The sequence below is a fragment of the Benincasa hispida genome, chromosome 5 (assembly GCF_009727055.1).
Source record: "Benincasa hispida cultivar B227 chromosome 5, ASM972705v1, whole genome shotgun sequence".
Lineage (NCBI taxonomy): Eukaryota > Viridiplantae > Streptophyta > Magnoliopsida > Cucurbitales > Cucurbitaceae > Benincasa > Benincasa hispida.
In genome coordinates this window covers 7833855-7850428 of record NC_052353.1, presented here as the reverse complement: position 1 = coordinate 7850428, position 16574 = coordinate 7833855, and the positions used below count along the sequence as shown (strand labels likewise).

The window sequence follows — 16574 nt, the reverse complement described above, 5'->3', positions numbered from 1 at the left end:
CGAGGATTGGAGGGAAAGCGATCAAAGATTAAGAATTAAAGATAGTGACACAAACAACGGGGCCATCACATCCCTACAGAATCAAATGACTGCGATGATGAGTTTAATACAGGGCATCTCAATTAATAGAACGGGAGCGAAGAAAGAGAAGGTCAACGCAATTGCTCAAACGACTGTAAGTTGTGTCATCTGTGGAGATGCTCATTCAATGGAAAAATGCCCAGAAAATCCGCAGTCAGTATGCTTTATAAAGAATAATCCCTATTCCGATACATACAACCCCGGGTGGAGAAACCACCCAAATTTTGCATGGCAAAATCAACAACAAAACTTCCAACCAGTGGTGCAAAGAGAAGGGTCACCTAGATTTTTCCCACAAATAAACGGTCCAATGCATAACCAAGCTAGTAGCTCGCAAACACCGCAATCCTCGTCCTTAGAGAGCTTGTTGAAGAAATACATTGAGAAAAACGAATTAGTGCTTCAGAATCAAGCAATGTCCATTCGAAATCTCGAAATTCAGCTGGGACAAATTGCGGGTGAGCTCAAAAATAGACCACAAGGAACGTTGCCGAGCTCAACGGAGCTTCCTAACAATGCTGGGGGAACCGGGAAGGAACAATGCTTAGCAGTCTCCTTGCTAAGTGACAAAATGACTGCGGAAGTAGGGGAGGAGCCTATCGCGACCAACTTGAATGCAGTGACAATTGAGGACCCGTTGACTTATAATTCGAAAAAGCCCGAGAAAATGAACCCCGAAGTTGCGTCCACCATTAAGCTTTCAGAACATGAGACAGAAGAAGTCCAGGTACCACCAGCTCCGCAAAGATTGAAAGAGAAACAAAATGATGAAGACAAGATCACAACAGTGGCAATAACGCAAAATNGAAAGAGAAACAAAATGATGAAGACAAGATCACAACAGTGGCAATAACGCAAAATGCTATGATCCCACCAAAAATGTGCGACCCAGGAATCTTCATGATACCATGCTCCATTGGAAGGGTCTATAGTGGCCAAGCAATATGTGATCTTGAGGCAAGTATAAACGTAATGTCGCTATCAATCTTCAAACGGTTGAATATTGGCACACCCACGCCCACGACAGACTTGCGGACAGATCTCAAAAACATCCTGAAGGAGAGCTGAAAAATGCCGCAATCTCAATTAATAAATTCATCTTACCGATAGACTTCCTCATTTTGGATTACAAAGCAGACGAAGATGCGCCAATCATATTGGGACGACCATTCCTTTCGACCAGTCGCACTCAAATTGATGTGCGCAAGGGGGAGATTGTAATGAACATTAATGGGGAAAAGCTCTGAATTAAGGCAGTGAAGCTTCCAAAGGACAAAGAAAAGAAGAAAAAGACGTCATGGACGTGAAAGGCCCAACTTGGAATAAGCGGTCCCTGAGTTTATATATGACTCAACCTCATTAAGGACGCAATCCTTTTGAATATCTTTTTTCCTGCATCAATACTTCATGAACTTTCATCATCTTGTTATTACCTTTTATCGCATATTTACTTCTTTACTTCTTTATATCTTAAAAAAAAGGAGATTTTTGTTTTGTTTAAAATCATTTGACCCTTTAAATGTTTTTCTTGCAACAATCGAGGTGAACGATTGCGGAGGTGCCTCACGAAGACGCAACTACTTTATTCCGTCACCACAATCCAAATAAGATAGATCGCCGCACAGTAGGATGCGTCGACAAACAATGCGGGTGACAACGTAAATTTGGGGGTTGTATTCTTCCTTGACTTTATTCCAAATTTTGCACTATTGCATTGTATTTTAATTTTGAAAGTCTTATCACTGTATCTTCTTTGATTACTGCAATCATTTAACATTGATAAATTTAGTAAGTCACCGCATGCTATCTCTTTGCCAATTATGATTTCAATGATGAAACACATGCTTCCATTTTTTTCGTAGACACTAGGGTCAGCTTAATTTTAGGATTGTCACCTCATGAAATATTTCTAGAAGTTAGTGGTCTGATAGCTTTCTTTCAAACTGACTCTTTACGTATTTTCCTAAGAACATCGCATGACTTCTTTCACTCTATTTCCAATGAGGACATTGTCGCATTTTAAATTTGGGGGTGAGATATTTATTTTCGACCTTGTTATTTTTAGCTATAAAAAAAAGAGGGAAAATTTTGAGAATAACAACTCCACTGTCAACACAATGGGGAAACCTATGTTGATAAGAGTTAAGTTGTGAAAGGCACTTACCCGTAGTTGGATGTCTGCATGACACACGTGGGGGTAAGCCAAAACAAAAGTAAGTCGCCAGGATCAATGCATAAATAAATGACCGCAACTTCACTACCAAGTAGGTATGAGTTTAGTCTAAGAAAGAGTGCCTTGCTCGTAGTTGGATGTCTGCATGACACACGTAGGGGCAAACCAAAACGAAAGTGAGACACTTGGATCAGCGCAAGGTCAGAAAAAAAAAATAACAATGTAAAAAATATACAAGGATAAAAATCAGTCAACACCCCAATGAAAAAAAGTTTTTTTTGGAAATAAATCATGCGATGTCATGAAATTTAGTAAAGTCCTTTTGAAGGTTAAACTTGTGGTCCCTAGATCTTAGAAATATTTTAAGAGGAGACTTGAATAAGAATTGAGGAAATTTTTGTGTATAGGATTTGAACGAAGTATCCTTGAGAAATCTAGGAAAAGAGATTGCAGTCGACTAGCTAAAGGAAATCATTAGCTTATGCTTGAAGACAAGCATTGTTTAAATTTGGGGGTGTGATAACGAGCAGAAATACACGTTATTACAGTGCCAAGTTATTAAACAGTGAAGGTTTGCATTGATAAAATATGTAGATTGCGTCCAAAAAGCATTAAGTTTATAACGTTGTGGTCGCATGAGTCCATCGCATAGAAATAGTTAACTTTTGTATTTTTTATGAAGAATATGCGTTGACGCAAGGCGGAAATCGCGATCACAAGAAATCAATGGTCGAGCGCAGCATTACCGCAAGGCTTTGCGGTGATTTGTGATCGCAAACATCTGCTCAAGAAGGATTGCCGCATAAAGCCGACGCAAATTGGTGGGTGCATCTGGGTGAAAAGTATAATTAATCACGATGCGACAGAAAACTGACGACGGTCGAATCTGAATTAAGTTGACAAACTGCTAACAATAACAAGTACATTCAGCTTTTCAGTGACAAAAGCCATCCCATCTGTGCAATCATAAGAGAGAAGCCACCTTTCACCCCAAAGCTCTATAAATACCGAAGGCATCCTTCAGAAAAGGGGTTTGGTTCAACTAGTTCAACAAGCTCGAAGAGTTAGAGAATTTTACCTTAGATAAATTAGCTTTGTTCTTAGAATTTCTTTTCCTTAAGGCGGAAGCGAGAGAAGCGAGATTGTACCGGTAGATCGTTCCGGTGAACTTGGGAGAGTGCCGGAAGCATCAAGATCAGAGAGAGGGCCAGCTCATGTGGAAGCAAGAATATCTTTTGAACAGAATAGAGTTAACAGTGTAAAGGCCTTGGGAAGCATGGGATTGCTACCAGGCTCTCTATCCTTATCTTCATTGTCATTTTGTATTCAAACTTATCTATAGAAATGGAATTTACTTCTTTATATCTGTTCACTCTCTGTTTATCACGCATGAGTAGCTAAATCTATTGAATGGGTTGAGAAGTTTAGGAATAAGCACTGTCTGTTGAATGGGTTGAGAAACGGAATTTACTTCTTTATATCTGTTCACTTTTGGGAGAGTCAGATTAGAACGCATAATCAAGAGATAGGAGCTTAGGAATAAGCACTGTCTGCTATTAACGCGTTGCATGCATCCTAGAGATAGGATATGATTGTGTGCAATCCCCTTGTCTTTGTGTGCATCTTGCATCATCGCATAGGAAAAGAGTAGAGACTTAGGAATAAGCTCTATGAACATTGTTGCATTCAACACATGCATCCTAGACTTAGGAGCACCGCATTTGCATCGGAAAACGATTTGCTGTTGCATGAGTGTAGCATGGTCACATAGTTTGACGCATACCCAGGAAACGTTAGCTAAAGACCTTCTCAACCCGTTCCTCCGCATACTCAATGTATCTACTGCACAATTGAACTTTCTTAAATCCACCTCATTTATTTATTTTATTACCACAAACAACAAACCCAACAACTATTTGATTTATTTGGTTACCGCAAAGTCTTCTGCGAAATTACCACCGCATATTGTTTTCCTAAGTCCCTGAGTTCGACCTTAGACTTACCATGAAACTCAGTGGGGTTTATACTTGGATTCCACTGAGAAAATTGTTGCTCAACGCATTTCCATCACAGCATCTCATTCCATCATTCCATCTCATAAAATAATGCATCAGTGATTGACCAGATGATACACTAGACGATTGGGTTGGTTTTCATAGCGATAGCGAGAGGTGCTAGTCCAAGACTCCACGAGAGTGAGAGAAAGTTAAAAGAAACGTTCTTCAAAGGTATGTCTCTCGTTCCCTTTGTATTTATTTATGAAAGCATGTCGTAATTTGTTCTAAAATGCATTACTAGTTTGTATGTTTGTGAATGCTTGTAATTCTATCACAATGAATTTGGAACGATCTTGTGAATGTTTGTAATTTTATCACAATGAATTTGGAACGATCTTACTTCCACTCATAGGTTCTCTTTGATAAAAGTTTCTTCAATTGGTTTCAGAGATAGGTTATGATATTCCAAATCCATTGATGTATAGAATAGCATTTGCATTCTTGGTGTGTGAAAGCATGTCTACATTCTGTTTAAGTGTTAAATTTGTCTGTGGATATGGATTAATGGAGTTTTCTGGGATGGTTGTCTCTGGTTATTGAGTTCCTTAACATTCAAAGTTAATTGTAAGGGCCTTGTGTTTTTTGGCATTTTAACATGCTATCGAATTTGTAATTCAAAGTGTTTGAGTTAGTGTGAATCCCTCGTGATGGGGCTTCAAAGCAAGGAGTTGCATATTACTTCGAAGAAGAAGAATTCCAAGCATTGGTCAAATCATGTAAACGATGGGGGGTAAGCAATCATAGAGTATGTGATACTTGGCAGCAAGGTAGACACACACACGATCGTGTAGCTCAGCAAGCTCCATCACTTAGTCACTGACTTCATGATCGCGTAGTTAAAGTTACTTAAGTGCTTACTCTATGATCGTCTAGACGATCGTGCTTCACAGCAACATAGTCGTCTATACGATCATTTAGACTTGCGTGTTTTAAATTGGTGCGCTAAAAAATTGAGTGACCTCATGCTTCATCGCATTGTAAATGGTAATCAATCATAGCTAAACGATCGTGGTTACTCGCCCGTGTTACTAAACGATCAGGGAGGCTTCGCCCGAGCGATTCAAGACCCGGTTCGCCTGTGAATCGGTTTGCTCGATGGATTTATGTTATATATAGAATTTAATTTCCGGTTTTAAGGCTAATCATCCCGGTCCATTAGTTCTGTGAATGTACATGAGATGTATGTTTTATTATATGTCATATGGTATGTCATATGGTTGAAATCCCACCTTAGGTTTTGCATTGGTCATGCATCATCTCTTATATAGACAAAATGTTGTCAAGATATAAGATGCAAAATTCCAAAAGAGGATTATTACCTTTTACACATGGAATTCATCTGTCCAAGGAACAATGTCCTAAAACACCTCAAGATGTCAAGGCGATGAAGAGAATTCTATACGCATCAGCAGTTGGGAGTTTGATGTATCCCATATTATTTACACGTCCAGACATATGCTTTGCAATTAGAATAATCATTAGATTTCAATCCAATTTTGGATTGTCATTGGACTGTCGTAAAAAACATTCTCGAGTATCTTAAAGAACAAGAGACTATATACTCGTGTATGGTACTAAGGATTTGATCCTTACTAGATACATTGATTCTGTTTTTCAAACTGATGTGGATTCAAAGAAATCTACATCGGGATCAGTATTCAATTTGAATGGATGGCTATAGTATGGAGGAGTATAAAATAGAGTTATATCGCTGACTCCACCATGGAAGAGATTTGTAAATATTGAGATCGAGTTACCATAGGCCATCTAGTTGAAATAATCAGTTTTTAACAGTAAATGGTGTTATAAAGAAAAATTGATTTTTCATGGCCCAGTCTTATGCAAACATCTTTGCATAAGCTGCCTCCACTTGCATGTCTTTACATGAACGATTTCAGGATCACATCTTTTGTATCAATATACAAAGTGGGTCATATCCAATAATGTCCCCAGGATAAGGTGTCCAACCCTATCCATATACTTATAGACCGTTTTGGCTATATACTCAAACTTGATCCTCTTTTATGTCTCTACATAAAGTTTAAGTATTCATTCTATAGTCATGAATTCATTAGTTTATTGGATTTAAGAATCAATGCAATTCACAACTTCAATAACAACTTTGTTGAAATAATCTCAATAGCATCTTTATTGTGTATAGAATATGTCTAATAATACAAACCGCGAGCTTTAGGACATTATACCCAACATAAAAATCAGACCTGGACGCTAGTTCCATATTCAAGTTCATTAAACATTGTTGGTTGTAAGTGGATTTTTTGCATTAAAAGAAAACCCGATGGGTCAGTTGATTGTTACAAAGCAAAGTTAGTAGCTAAGGTTTCCACCAAAGCCCTGAGTGGACTTCTTCGAGACATTTAGCCCAATTGTCAAAGTATCTACTATTCGAGTTGTGTTCTCTCTAGCTGTATCGTCACTAAGGTGGCATTTAAGATAACTTGATTTTAATAATGCCTTCCTTAATGGTATCCTAAATGAAGATGTGTGCATGTATCAACCTCTTGGTTATGACAATTCGAAGTATTGAGACTATGTTTGTAAGTTCAACAAAGCAATTTATGATTTTAATCTAGCACCTCGTGCCTAGAATAATACGTTGAAATCTACTCTCTTGGCATGAGGATTTCACAATAGTAAGTCAGATTCTTCTCTTTACATATTCCACAATGGAGATACTGTTATTATCTTATTATTCTATGTTGATGATGACATTATCACTGGAAATAATGATTCTATACTCGATCGATTGATCAAGAAGTTGAATACGAAGTTTGCTCTGAAGGATCTTGGACAACTTAGCTATTTTTTGGGTGTTTAGGTTAACTACTTTTCCTCTGACATCTTCTTAACTCAGGCGAAGTGTATTGATGATTTGTTGTTTAAATTAAATTTGAATGATTTAAAACCCACGCCATCTCCCTCTATATTGGGAAAGCATTTATCTTTACTGGATGGAACACCCATGGCTGACCCCTTTCTCTATCAAAGTATCGTAGGTGCATTGCAGTACTTAACGAATATGTGGCCCGATATTGCATACATAGTCAACCATCTCAATCAATTTTTAAAACAACCTACTGATGTTCATTGGCAAGTAGTGAAAAGAGTTCCTCAATATTTCAGTGGATCAAAACATTTGGGACTTTTAATATGCTTGGTTCCGTCCAAGAAATCACAGCTTATTCTGATGCTAATTGGGCATCTAACATTGACGATCAGAAATATGTTGCTGCTTACTGTGTATTTCTTGGAAATATCCTCGTGTCTTGGTCATCTAAAAAGAAAACTGTAGTAGCCCGCTCAAGCACTGAGTCAGAGTATTGCGCCTTTACTCATGCTACAGCTGAAATCACGTTGCTTCGTTAGCTTCTCCATGAACTCGGACTTCAAATCTCGTCTCCTTCTATACTATGGTGTGGTAATGTAAATGCCAGAGCGTTAGCTTCAAATCCTATCTTTCATGCCCGACCAAGTATATGGAGGTTGATGTTCATTTTGTTTGTGATCATCTTTGCAAGGACTACTTGAAGTTCGTTATGTGCATTTTTTGATCAATTAGTAGATTGTCTTACTAAGACACTCACTCATTCACAATTTCAATTACTACGAACCAAACTCGGGGTTCATACACTCCCCACTTGTTTGTGGGGGGATATCAAGGAGATAACCAATCCACACAGTTTGGAAGAGGAAGGTGATTCCAAAATCTCAGCACAAGCCATGTCATAGCATCCAATTGCAACCAATTAGTTTTGATCCACTTTTTATTATTCCAAATATTAGTTATCTAAATTTGTAATTTATTATTTGTTTAGATTTCCAAGTGAGTTGCTCCATGTATAAATAGATTGTACTATTCCTTCAAAAATACAAGTTGAGATAACCCATCATTATTGCCTTCTGAAACAATCTCTAACGCAACGCACAAGCAGCTCCACGAAGTTACTCCAACAAACAACGTATCTGCAAATATAATGTAGTGTTTTCTTTAAAATGAGAAATTCAATTATAAAACATTATGAATTTAATGGTAAAACTTCAAATGGTTCAAACTTTGAAAGCTGAAGTATTTAGTCTTTGAATCAAAATAACTTTATCATGAGTATTGAATTATATAAATTAGTTGTTTCAATAATATGTTATTTAATTTAATAACTATTGTTATAAGTTTAAACTTAATGATTTCAAATAATTTAGAATCATCTATTTACTTTTAAAAGGGTAATAATTAAATAATTTTTACAGATATATTAAAAATTACATTAGAATCTATGATTTAAATGTATTTGTAATTCTATTAGTATAACTATATTTGTAAAATTAAACAACGATAAAAACGTAAAAAGTTTGAATATGAAAAAATATAAACAGTTTTATCAATTTATTTAAAAACAGTTGAAGCGTCACATGCAAGGCACGTTTTAAGAGACTAGTATCTTTAGAAGTCTTGTCAACAACTTCTATTGTGGTTTTTTGGTCATGGGTGCCTCATCCCAAATAATGACTTTTGATTGTCTAATCAATTCTGCTCGATTACTCTAATTTGAAACATTATATATAGACGATTCATTTGTTTGAAGGGGTATATTAAAAATTCTAGAATGAGCAGTTTGTCCCCCTGGCATAATTGAAGCAGCAACACCTGATGTTGTTGTTGCAATTTTTGTATTGCATAATCATAGATCCAAAGGCAAAGGCAGGTCGTTAGTGGAGATGCCTTTGAATCTTATAGTAGCTAATAATGCACAATACAAAAATGTTTTTTTTTTTTCTCTAGGTCCATCAATTAAAAAACACCACTTTTACTACTATTGATTCTTTCACCAAGAATATCATCGGCATATTTTTGTGCTTCATTCAACTTTATTGCAGCTTACATATCTTCTGGGACTTTAGTTGGTTTTTTTTTTTTTTTTGAAAAGATAATCTATTACACAACAACAAGGAGGACTTTACAACCTGGGCCAAGGCAGAAAGCCTAAGATAGCCATAATCAAAGAAACAGAAAAAGGCCAATGCAAATAGGCCACCACAACACAAATAAGAGCTCAAGAGGAATAGCACACTGAACGTTTGCTCGGCGCTTCTTCTCCTTCTCTTCTTTCTTCTTCCTTTCCTCTTCTGCCTTCTTCTTCTTCTTTTCTTCTTCCTCTTGTCTCACTTCTTCTTCAAATTCTTTTTCAAACTGCTCGGAGACCAGCAAAATGCGATGTTCCTCCTCGAGCCTTTTCCTTTCCTCTTCTGCTGATATCTCATTGTTGTGGCGCACCTCCTCATCTTGTAATTCTTCGACTACCTTCTGCGATAATTAGTTGTGCCCGCAACATTTTCTCTTTCTTTTCTTCCTCCACTTTTCTTCTCCTCTCCTGCTCTTCTAACGCATCTATCATTGGTGGGTTAACTATTGACCCTTGCGGCGCATTCTCCTTGCGACGCCGCATCAAGGGGGTGATGTCTGCATCTTCTCCATCATCAGTCGGCAACCAATCTTACTTGCGTTGTTTCCTCTTTGGGTTGCGCTGATTCTCTCAGTTGCGCTGACTCCCCTTTATCCCCCCTTACGAAGGTGTATTCTCCGTCCAGTTCTGGGCTCTCAGCCCTCTTTCTCCTCTTTTTCTCCTTCTTTAGGCGCCTCTCCTCCCGCCTGCGTTCCTTTTTCTCATCCATCCTTCTTTCCTTCTTCTTGATTGGATGGGCTTCCTCATATTCTTCAGCCCTCTTCTCTTTGATCTTCTTCTTCTTCTTCTTCTCTTCAGCCACTTCAGGCTATTTCTCTGCCGCCGCTTCCTCCAAAGCGACCCTGATGGGTCCCTCATAGGATTCCGCGTTAGCAGTTTCCTTAGGATCCAAGATTGTCAGAGCGCTTCTCATTGATGCTTCCTCCATCTCCTCCTCCAAAGGTAGTGGCTGGTTCATAACCCCAACTTCGAGCAGTCCTCCTTCTTTCTCCATGTTGCTGAGTATACTCCCAAACACTTCCTTATCGTCCCTTCTTTCCTTTTCACTTTCAGAGGAAAAAGTTAGGAGTGGGGTGCTCTCTGAACTCTGCTCCCTTTTAAACTGGAGTGGTACGGCTGCTACAGGCTTTCGCCGAGGTTTTCCAGCGACTCGAGGGATGGTTTGTGGCTGGGTGGCGAGACGACGGCTTGCTGTAAGGAATGCCTTCTCTCGTGCAGTGAGTTGGGCTTTCGAGGGTGATGGGGGTGAAGAAGATGGTTGGGGAGACTGGTCTGCCATGGATGCCGAAGTAAGAAAACTGGGAAATTCTTTAGGGTTTTGGGAAGGAAGAAAGTCTGGTATGCAAAGGCTTTAGGGTTTCTGTTTGCAAAATGAAGCAAGTAAATGACCTAAAACGGAGGAAACAGAATTTATAGGTTGGGCCTTGATGGGCCCAATGCGAATTCTGTGTTGATAGGCCTCGAGGTACTCAAAAAACCTGCCGTCGCGCACCTCACATTTATGAATTTACAGAGTTATAGGTCCTTTCATCTGCAGATTCATCAAGTCCTTAGAAGCTGAAGTGATTAGCCTTCTCAATTTGCAAAAATAGATTTCTTTGGTATTTTATTCGAATAGGCGCAAGGATAAGAATCAAGGCAATGAATTCCTCAACGCAAATGCATTTTTGCCGAGGATGGGCAACAACGCATGTATCCCCGCAACACACTCCTTAACTCAATGCATTTCTGGAGGATGGGCGCACAGTATTTCTACCAATGCAACACTACCTCAACATAATGCATTTTTGCTAAGGACGGGCAGAGAACACATACGAGCGCAACACACCCCTCAGCACAATGCATTTGAGTTGGATGAATGCAAAGTTTATCTTGTTGGTATAAGATGCACCCATCATCGCAATGCATACCGGATGTTGATTGTTTTATTATTTTTGTTATTATTTTTTTTTTTCATCAACGCAAGTCACAAGGATCCTACAGCATTAATTCTCTTCTTATTAAACAATCATTCACCAAGTTTTAAGAATAACACAATTAATACAGAAAAGTGAGGAAATTAAAGATAGCACGGAAATAAACGTAAGAGAATTAAATGAAGCATAAATTTATAAAGAAATAAAAACAAATTGAATGAAGTAATAAATGACAAAGTTCATAAAGCAATAAATTCAAAAAGCAAGTAAACATAGGATTGAGATATGGACCGGAAGACAATTTTTTTCAGGATGAACGCAATCCACATCTCCCCAGGCGATCCAGCTTGCCTGCCCAATGTCTTCATGGACATTGCTCTTTCCCGTGAGATCCCAGGGCTTCAGAATTTCTTGGCAACGTTCTAGGTGTTCTATTACGTAACTCGGATGCCAGCTGCCCTACTTGAATCTCCAAATTTCTAATTGAAGATGCCTACGCCTGCATCACCGCATCGTTTTTATCCATGTATTGCTTGAGCAGGGACTCCAATGAATTACTAGAGGTTTTAGAAGAGGATGGTTGATGTTGCGGTTGTCTCTGTTGCTCTATATTTCTTGTTTTGGTGAAAAGGTGGAGGGTTTCCTCGATTCCCGGAGTTGTTATTCTGATGGTTACTTGGCCCATCTTGGTTATGATTCCCTCCCAACCGAAGTTAGGGTGATTCCTTCAACCAGGATTATACGTGTTGCTGTACAGATTGTTCTGTATAGCACATACTTGCTGCAGGTTCGATGGGCACATTTCTACCACATGGCCTCCTCCACAATTGACGCAACTGATTGCGGCCACTTGTGTCGGCGCATTGGGTTGTGCTAATCCTTGGGAGAGGGCACCTTGATTAAGCGCCATCGACTGGAGGATAGAGGTCATTGCGGCCATTTGGGCGGCCAAAGTTGTCATTGTCTCCGCAGGCACAATGGCAGTATCATTTCTTCTTCTCTCGAAGCCTCTTCCTCCGTACCCTTCGTCAACCCAGTCATCCATATTCTACGAGATGCAGTCAAGGATGACCTTGGCCTCGGTGTATGTTTTATCCATAAAACCTCCTGCCGCGGAGGCATCAGCAACAGCTTGCGTTGATTTGTTTAGGCCTTTATAGAATGTTTCCATCAAGACGCAATCGAGTATCCTGATATGCAGACAATTCTTCACCAATCTTCTGAATCGCACCCAGGTGGTGCTAAGGGTCTCGTTATCCATCTGTTCAATGTTCAGCACGTTTTTTCGTCTTCTTGCATTGACTGCCGGAGGGAAGAACTTCTTCATAAACCGTTCAACCAACTGATCCCAAAAAGTTATTTCTTTTGGCTCCAGTGAATGAGCCCACCTCTTAGCCTCATCCCTCAAGGTGTAAAGGAAGAGGTATAGTCTGATACCTTCTGGGGTACACCAGGTATAGAGAAGTTATCGCACATCTAAACGAAACTGGTCAGATGGGCATATGGGTCCTTACCTTGCAGACCATCAAACTGCCCCGTATTCTGAATCATTTGGAGCATGACCGGGTTAATCTCGAATCTTGTGTTCTCCTCAACTATCAGTCTTGAAATTTCGGGCGAAAAATTATACAGATTGGGCGTCGTGTAGTTCCTCATCGGGATGTTGCGGTCAGTAGCAAGAAAAATGGGATCTTACACTGGTCGTCTCACCCCTTGATTTACTTCGGGTGCCACATTATCATTGTTATTATCTGCCATGTTGGCCTTCTTTCGCCTTATTCGGTTTGGGCGTGCCCTTGCCGAAATGTACGCTCGATCTCTGGGTCAGCCTTGAATTCTGGATCAGTTCTAGTACTCATAAACTGTCAGACTTCTCTCCACGATAAGCAGCCAGTACAAAGAGATCTGTCCTACAAAATATCACAAATGTACTCAACAATAACCATTACCAATCCCCGACAACGTTGCCATAAACTTGTTGTGGCATAAAATTTTGTATCTTATGCTTATTCACACTACTTACAGCATTTGGACAAATATGAATACGGATGAATGAATCATACAAGCTCATGTTTCCATAAACCTGATGACGTAAAGATGGAAATGGAATGTGGATGCTGTGTTAGGCATGACTACTTCTAGATATATGCGTTGTTAACTAAATGCTTGTAATATGCTATGGAGTAATGCGTTGTCACAAGTTTCCTTGCGCTAAAACTAAGTATAATTCCAACGCAAGTTTCTCGGAGTGATCCGAGGTCGAACATAGGGATTTTTGTTGTTAATGTGTTACATTTGTGATATATGCAATCAGTGTTTTTACAATTAATAAAGTGTGTGTTTGTACAGGAAATTAAATTGCGGTAAAGTAAAATTATGCAGATAAACTAAAGTTGCGTTAAAAAAATAAAGTGCGATGAAAATAAACCTAAGCTAACGTGATGCAAGATACAAGATACATGATATATATGATGTTGAGTTCGAGACCGACTGTGAAGTTTATACAAAGGATCGTGGTATGCAATGGCAAGTCTTTATGTATGAATTAGAAATGGGAAGGAATAATTAGTACAAACATCGCAAGGTTGTTAGTTGGGTTAAAGATATAACTAAGGTTTCGTTTTCCCTTGGCGTACACCTCTCGGTGATCGACCGCATTCTCATATCTCTATGGTGAAACAGGGATGAACATGATGAACGCAAGGTTGCTTCCATCTCTAGAAGTACTTCTTGCTTTAGTTAACACATTCTTCTAACCCTCTCTCGATAGGCGAAATGGCATCTTCACTTCTGCTCTCACAGGTGAAGATGTCGTCTAGCATGCTTTGACTAAACATAATTATTTTCTTAACCCAATTAATTTACTTTTTTAATTCTTGTTAATTATCCATGGGATTAAGAAAACATCGTGGGGAAAGTGAATTACGGATGAACGAAAATAGACAGAAAGATGGAGAAGAAAATGATCATAACAATTAATACTAAGATTAAGCGTCTGATACATGGTGTGAATGATAGAGATTAAAAAGATGAGTTCACAGATTAAGAAGATGAGTACAAGTGATGATAAAAAGATAGAAACAAATACAAAAGAGTGTCAACGTCTTGATACAGATCTGGACGGTGGTTTTGCTTGCCGGCGTATGGAATGAATGAACAAAAGAGCTTCCCTCTCAGGCTTGCTCTTCTGGTAGAGGTAACCTTCGTACAGAGCTTCAACGGCGGAGATCGAAAGGATTCTTTGCCCGGAGACTCACCTCTCAGCCTTGTCTCTTAATTCTTACCGGATCTACTCTGATTAGTCGCTCAACCAGTCTCTCCCTCAGATCAGTATATATACTTTTCTCTGTATTCAAGCATCCTTTTTCAGTGGAATGGCCAGAGCGCTTTGACTCTTTGCATTGTGGTCCCCACTTTATTGTTAAGGCAGTTCCTGAAATGGTGGAGTGAATATTCCTTCTGTTACGCAATCAATCCCGTAAAAAATGCACAACGGTCAGCTGTACACGCGTCAGAATCCTCCGCAATTGCATTGCAGCTCTTTACATCCTCCATCGTTTACCCACATGCAGTGTTGTTTTTTATTACCACATGCGGTTGAGATTGCGTTGATCGCAAAGCTCTTGATCGATTGTCGCATGCGTCGTCATTGCATTGATCGTCTATTCATTCCTGAATGATGGGCGCAATACAACATAGATGCGTTGTTCTTTTTATCTTGAGCCTTGAACGCATGCAATGACTTGATTTCCTGCAAAACAGACTTGAAATATTATTTTCTACCATCGCAATGGTGTCAGTGGGTGTATTGACGACAATTTATAATTTTCGCATATCTTAGCTAATTTCTATACAATTGACGCAACTTTCCTTCCTTTTGGCCGTAATATCTAAATAAAACAGTATAAATAACTTGTATTTCTACAAGTTATAACTTATGCATGGGCTCTTAAATACATATTCAACTCCAAAATGTAAGAAGGCACCTCTGTTCGTGAACATGTGTTAAATATGATGGTCCACTTTAATGTGGCGGAGTTGAATGGGTCTACCATCGATGAGGGCAGCCAGGTTAGCATAATCCTGCATTCTTTGCCAGAGAGCTTCCTGCACTTTGTTAGTAATATGATTCTTAATAAAGTGAAGTATAACCTCACAACTCTCCTCAACGAATTGCATACATACCAATCTTTACTGAAAAGTAAGGAGAGGCAGAAGGGTGAGGCAAATGTTGCTTCATCCTCCAAGACGTTCTATAAAGGTTTGACCTCAGGAACGAAGTCTGCACCTTCTACTTCTAACTCTGCAAAGGGGAAGAAGAAGAAGGGTGGTAAGGAAAAAGGGAAGGCACCTGCTAACCCACAGCCTGTCGCCCCAAGGAGGCGTCCACAAGGTGCTAAAGGAAAATATTTCCATTGCAACCAAGATGGACACTGGAAGAGAAACTATCCTCGGTATCTGAAAGAGAAGAAAGCAGCCAAGGTTAAGGCCAAGATGTCATACCCCGCCCCAGACTGCTCTCCGAGCCTGAGAAAGGGCGTGACTGCAGCAGTTATCAACCCTTTTGTTGACACTTACTGCCTAATAGCTCTTGCGAAAATAACTTTGATACCAATGAATAAATTCAATAAACACTGATTAAGTATGCCCAGTTAATTACAACAATGTAACGTTTATACAAATCAAAGGCTTATCAACAAAGTTTATAACAACAACTGTAAAACTCTTTGGGAGTGTAACTGTGGCACATGGCAGACCTTGACCTTAGCAGCATCCCTAGAACTCCTCACTTTTCGCTACCTGGGGAGGGTAAAACATAAAACATGGAAAACATGAGCTATAAAGCCTAGTGAGTGGTGCCTTTAGATAAACAAATAACTTTGTCAACAGAAATATATTTTTGGGAAAGCAATGCATAGTCAACAAGAACATTACCACAACTTCATTATTATTTTCCAGCCAAACCGCTAGACAATCCCCAGGACGACCGCTGGTTAAAACAACCAACCCCAGCTTGACCGCTGGTTATCACATAATATAAACATCCCCGGTACTTTCACATGTATACTAAGATAACAACAATTCCTGTGGAAACTTTCCCTGTACCCTATTATCCCGCCAATGTGCACATCGACTATTTTTCCCGCTAGCTATGCTTAGGTAACTTGACTATATTCCCATCAGTCGTCACTGACCCTAATTTCCCGCCGACCGAAGCCGACTATATTTTCCCACCAAATACCTTTTCAAGCATGCTAACTATATATCTCGGGTACAATTCCAGTTTCCAACACAAACATACAAGCAATATCTTAACAAGCATAGTAATCAGATAAACATATATCCCTGATCATACCAATTTAACATT

General features: G+C 39.2%; 1 protein-coding gene across 1 annotated transcript; it reads left to right on the top strand.

The window, feature by feature from the left end:
* The first annotated feature begins 496 nt into the window (after positions 1-496).
* Positions 497-7698, top strand: LOC120077190 (uncharacterized mitochondrial protein AtMg00810-like). The gene is made up of 2 exons (XM_039031094.1): positions 497-808; positions 7456-7698. The coding sequence occupies exons 1-2, from the start codon at positions 497-499 to the stop codon at positions 7696-7698; spliced, it is 555 nt and encodes a 184-aa protein (XP_038887022.1).
* Positions 7699-16574: the final 8876 nt, after the last annotated feature.

What these genes read in the sequence shown, in the direction of transcription:
- LOC120077190 (XM_039031094.1), top strand. Translation starts at nt 497, where the DNA reads ATGTCCATTCGAAATCTCGAAATTCAGCTGGGACAAATTGCGGGTGAG. An exon ending in ATGAGACAGAAGAAGTCCAG is followed by an intron (nt 809 to 7,455) that starts GTACCACCAGCT and finishes TCAATATTTCAG; the next exon opens with TGGATCAAAACATTTGGGAC.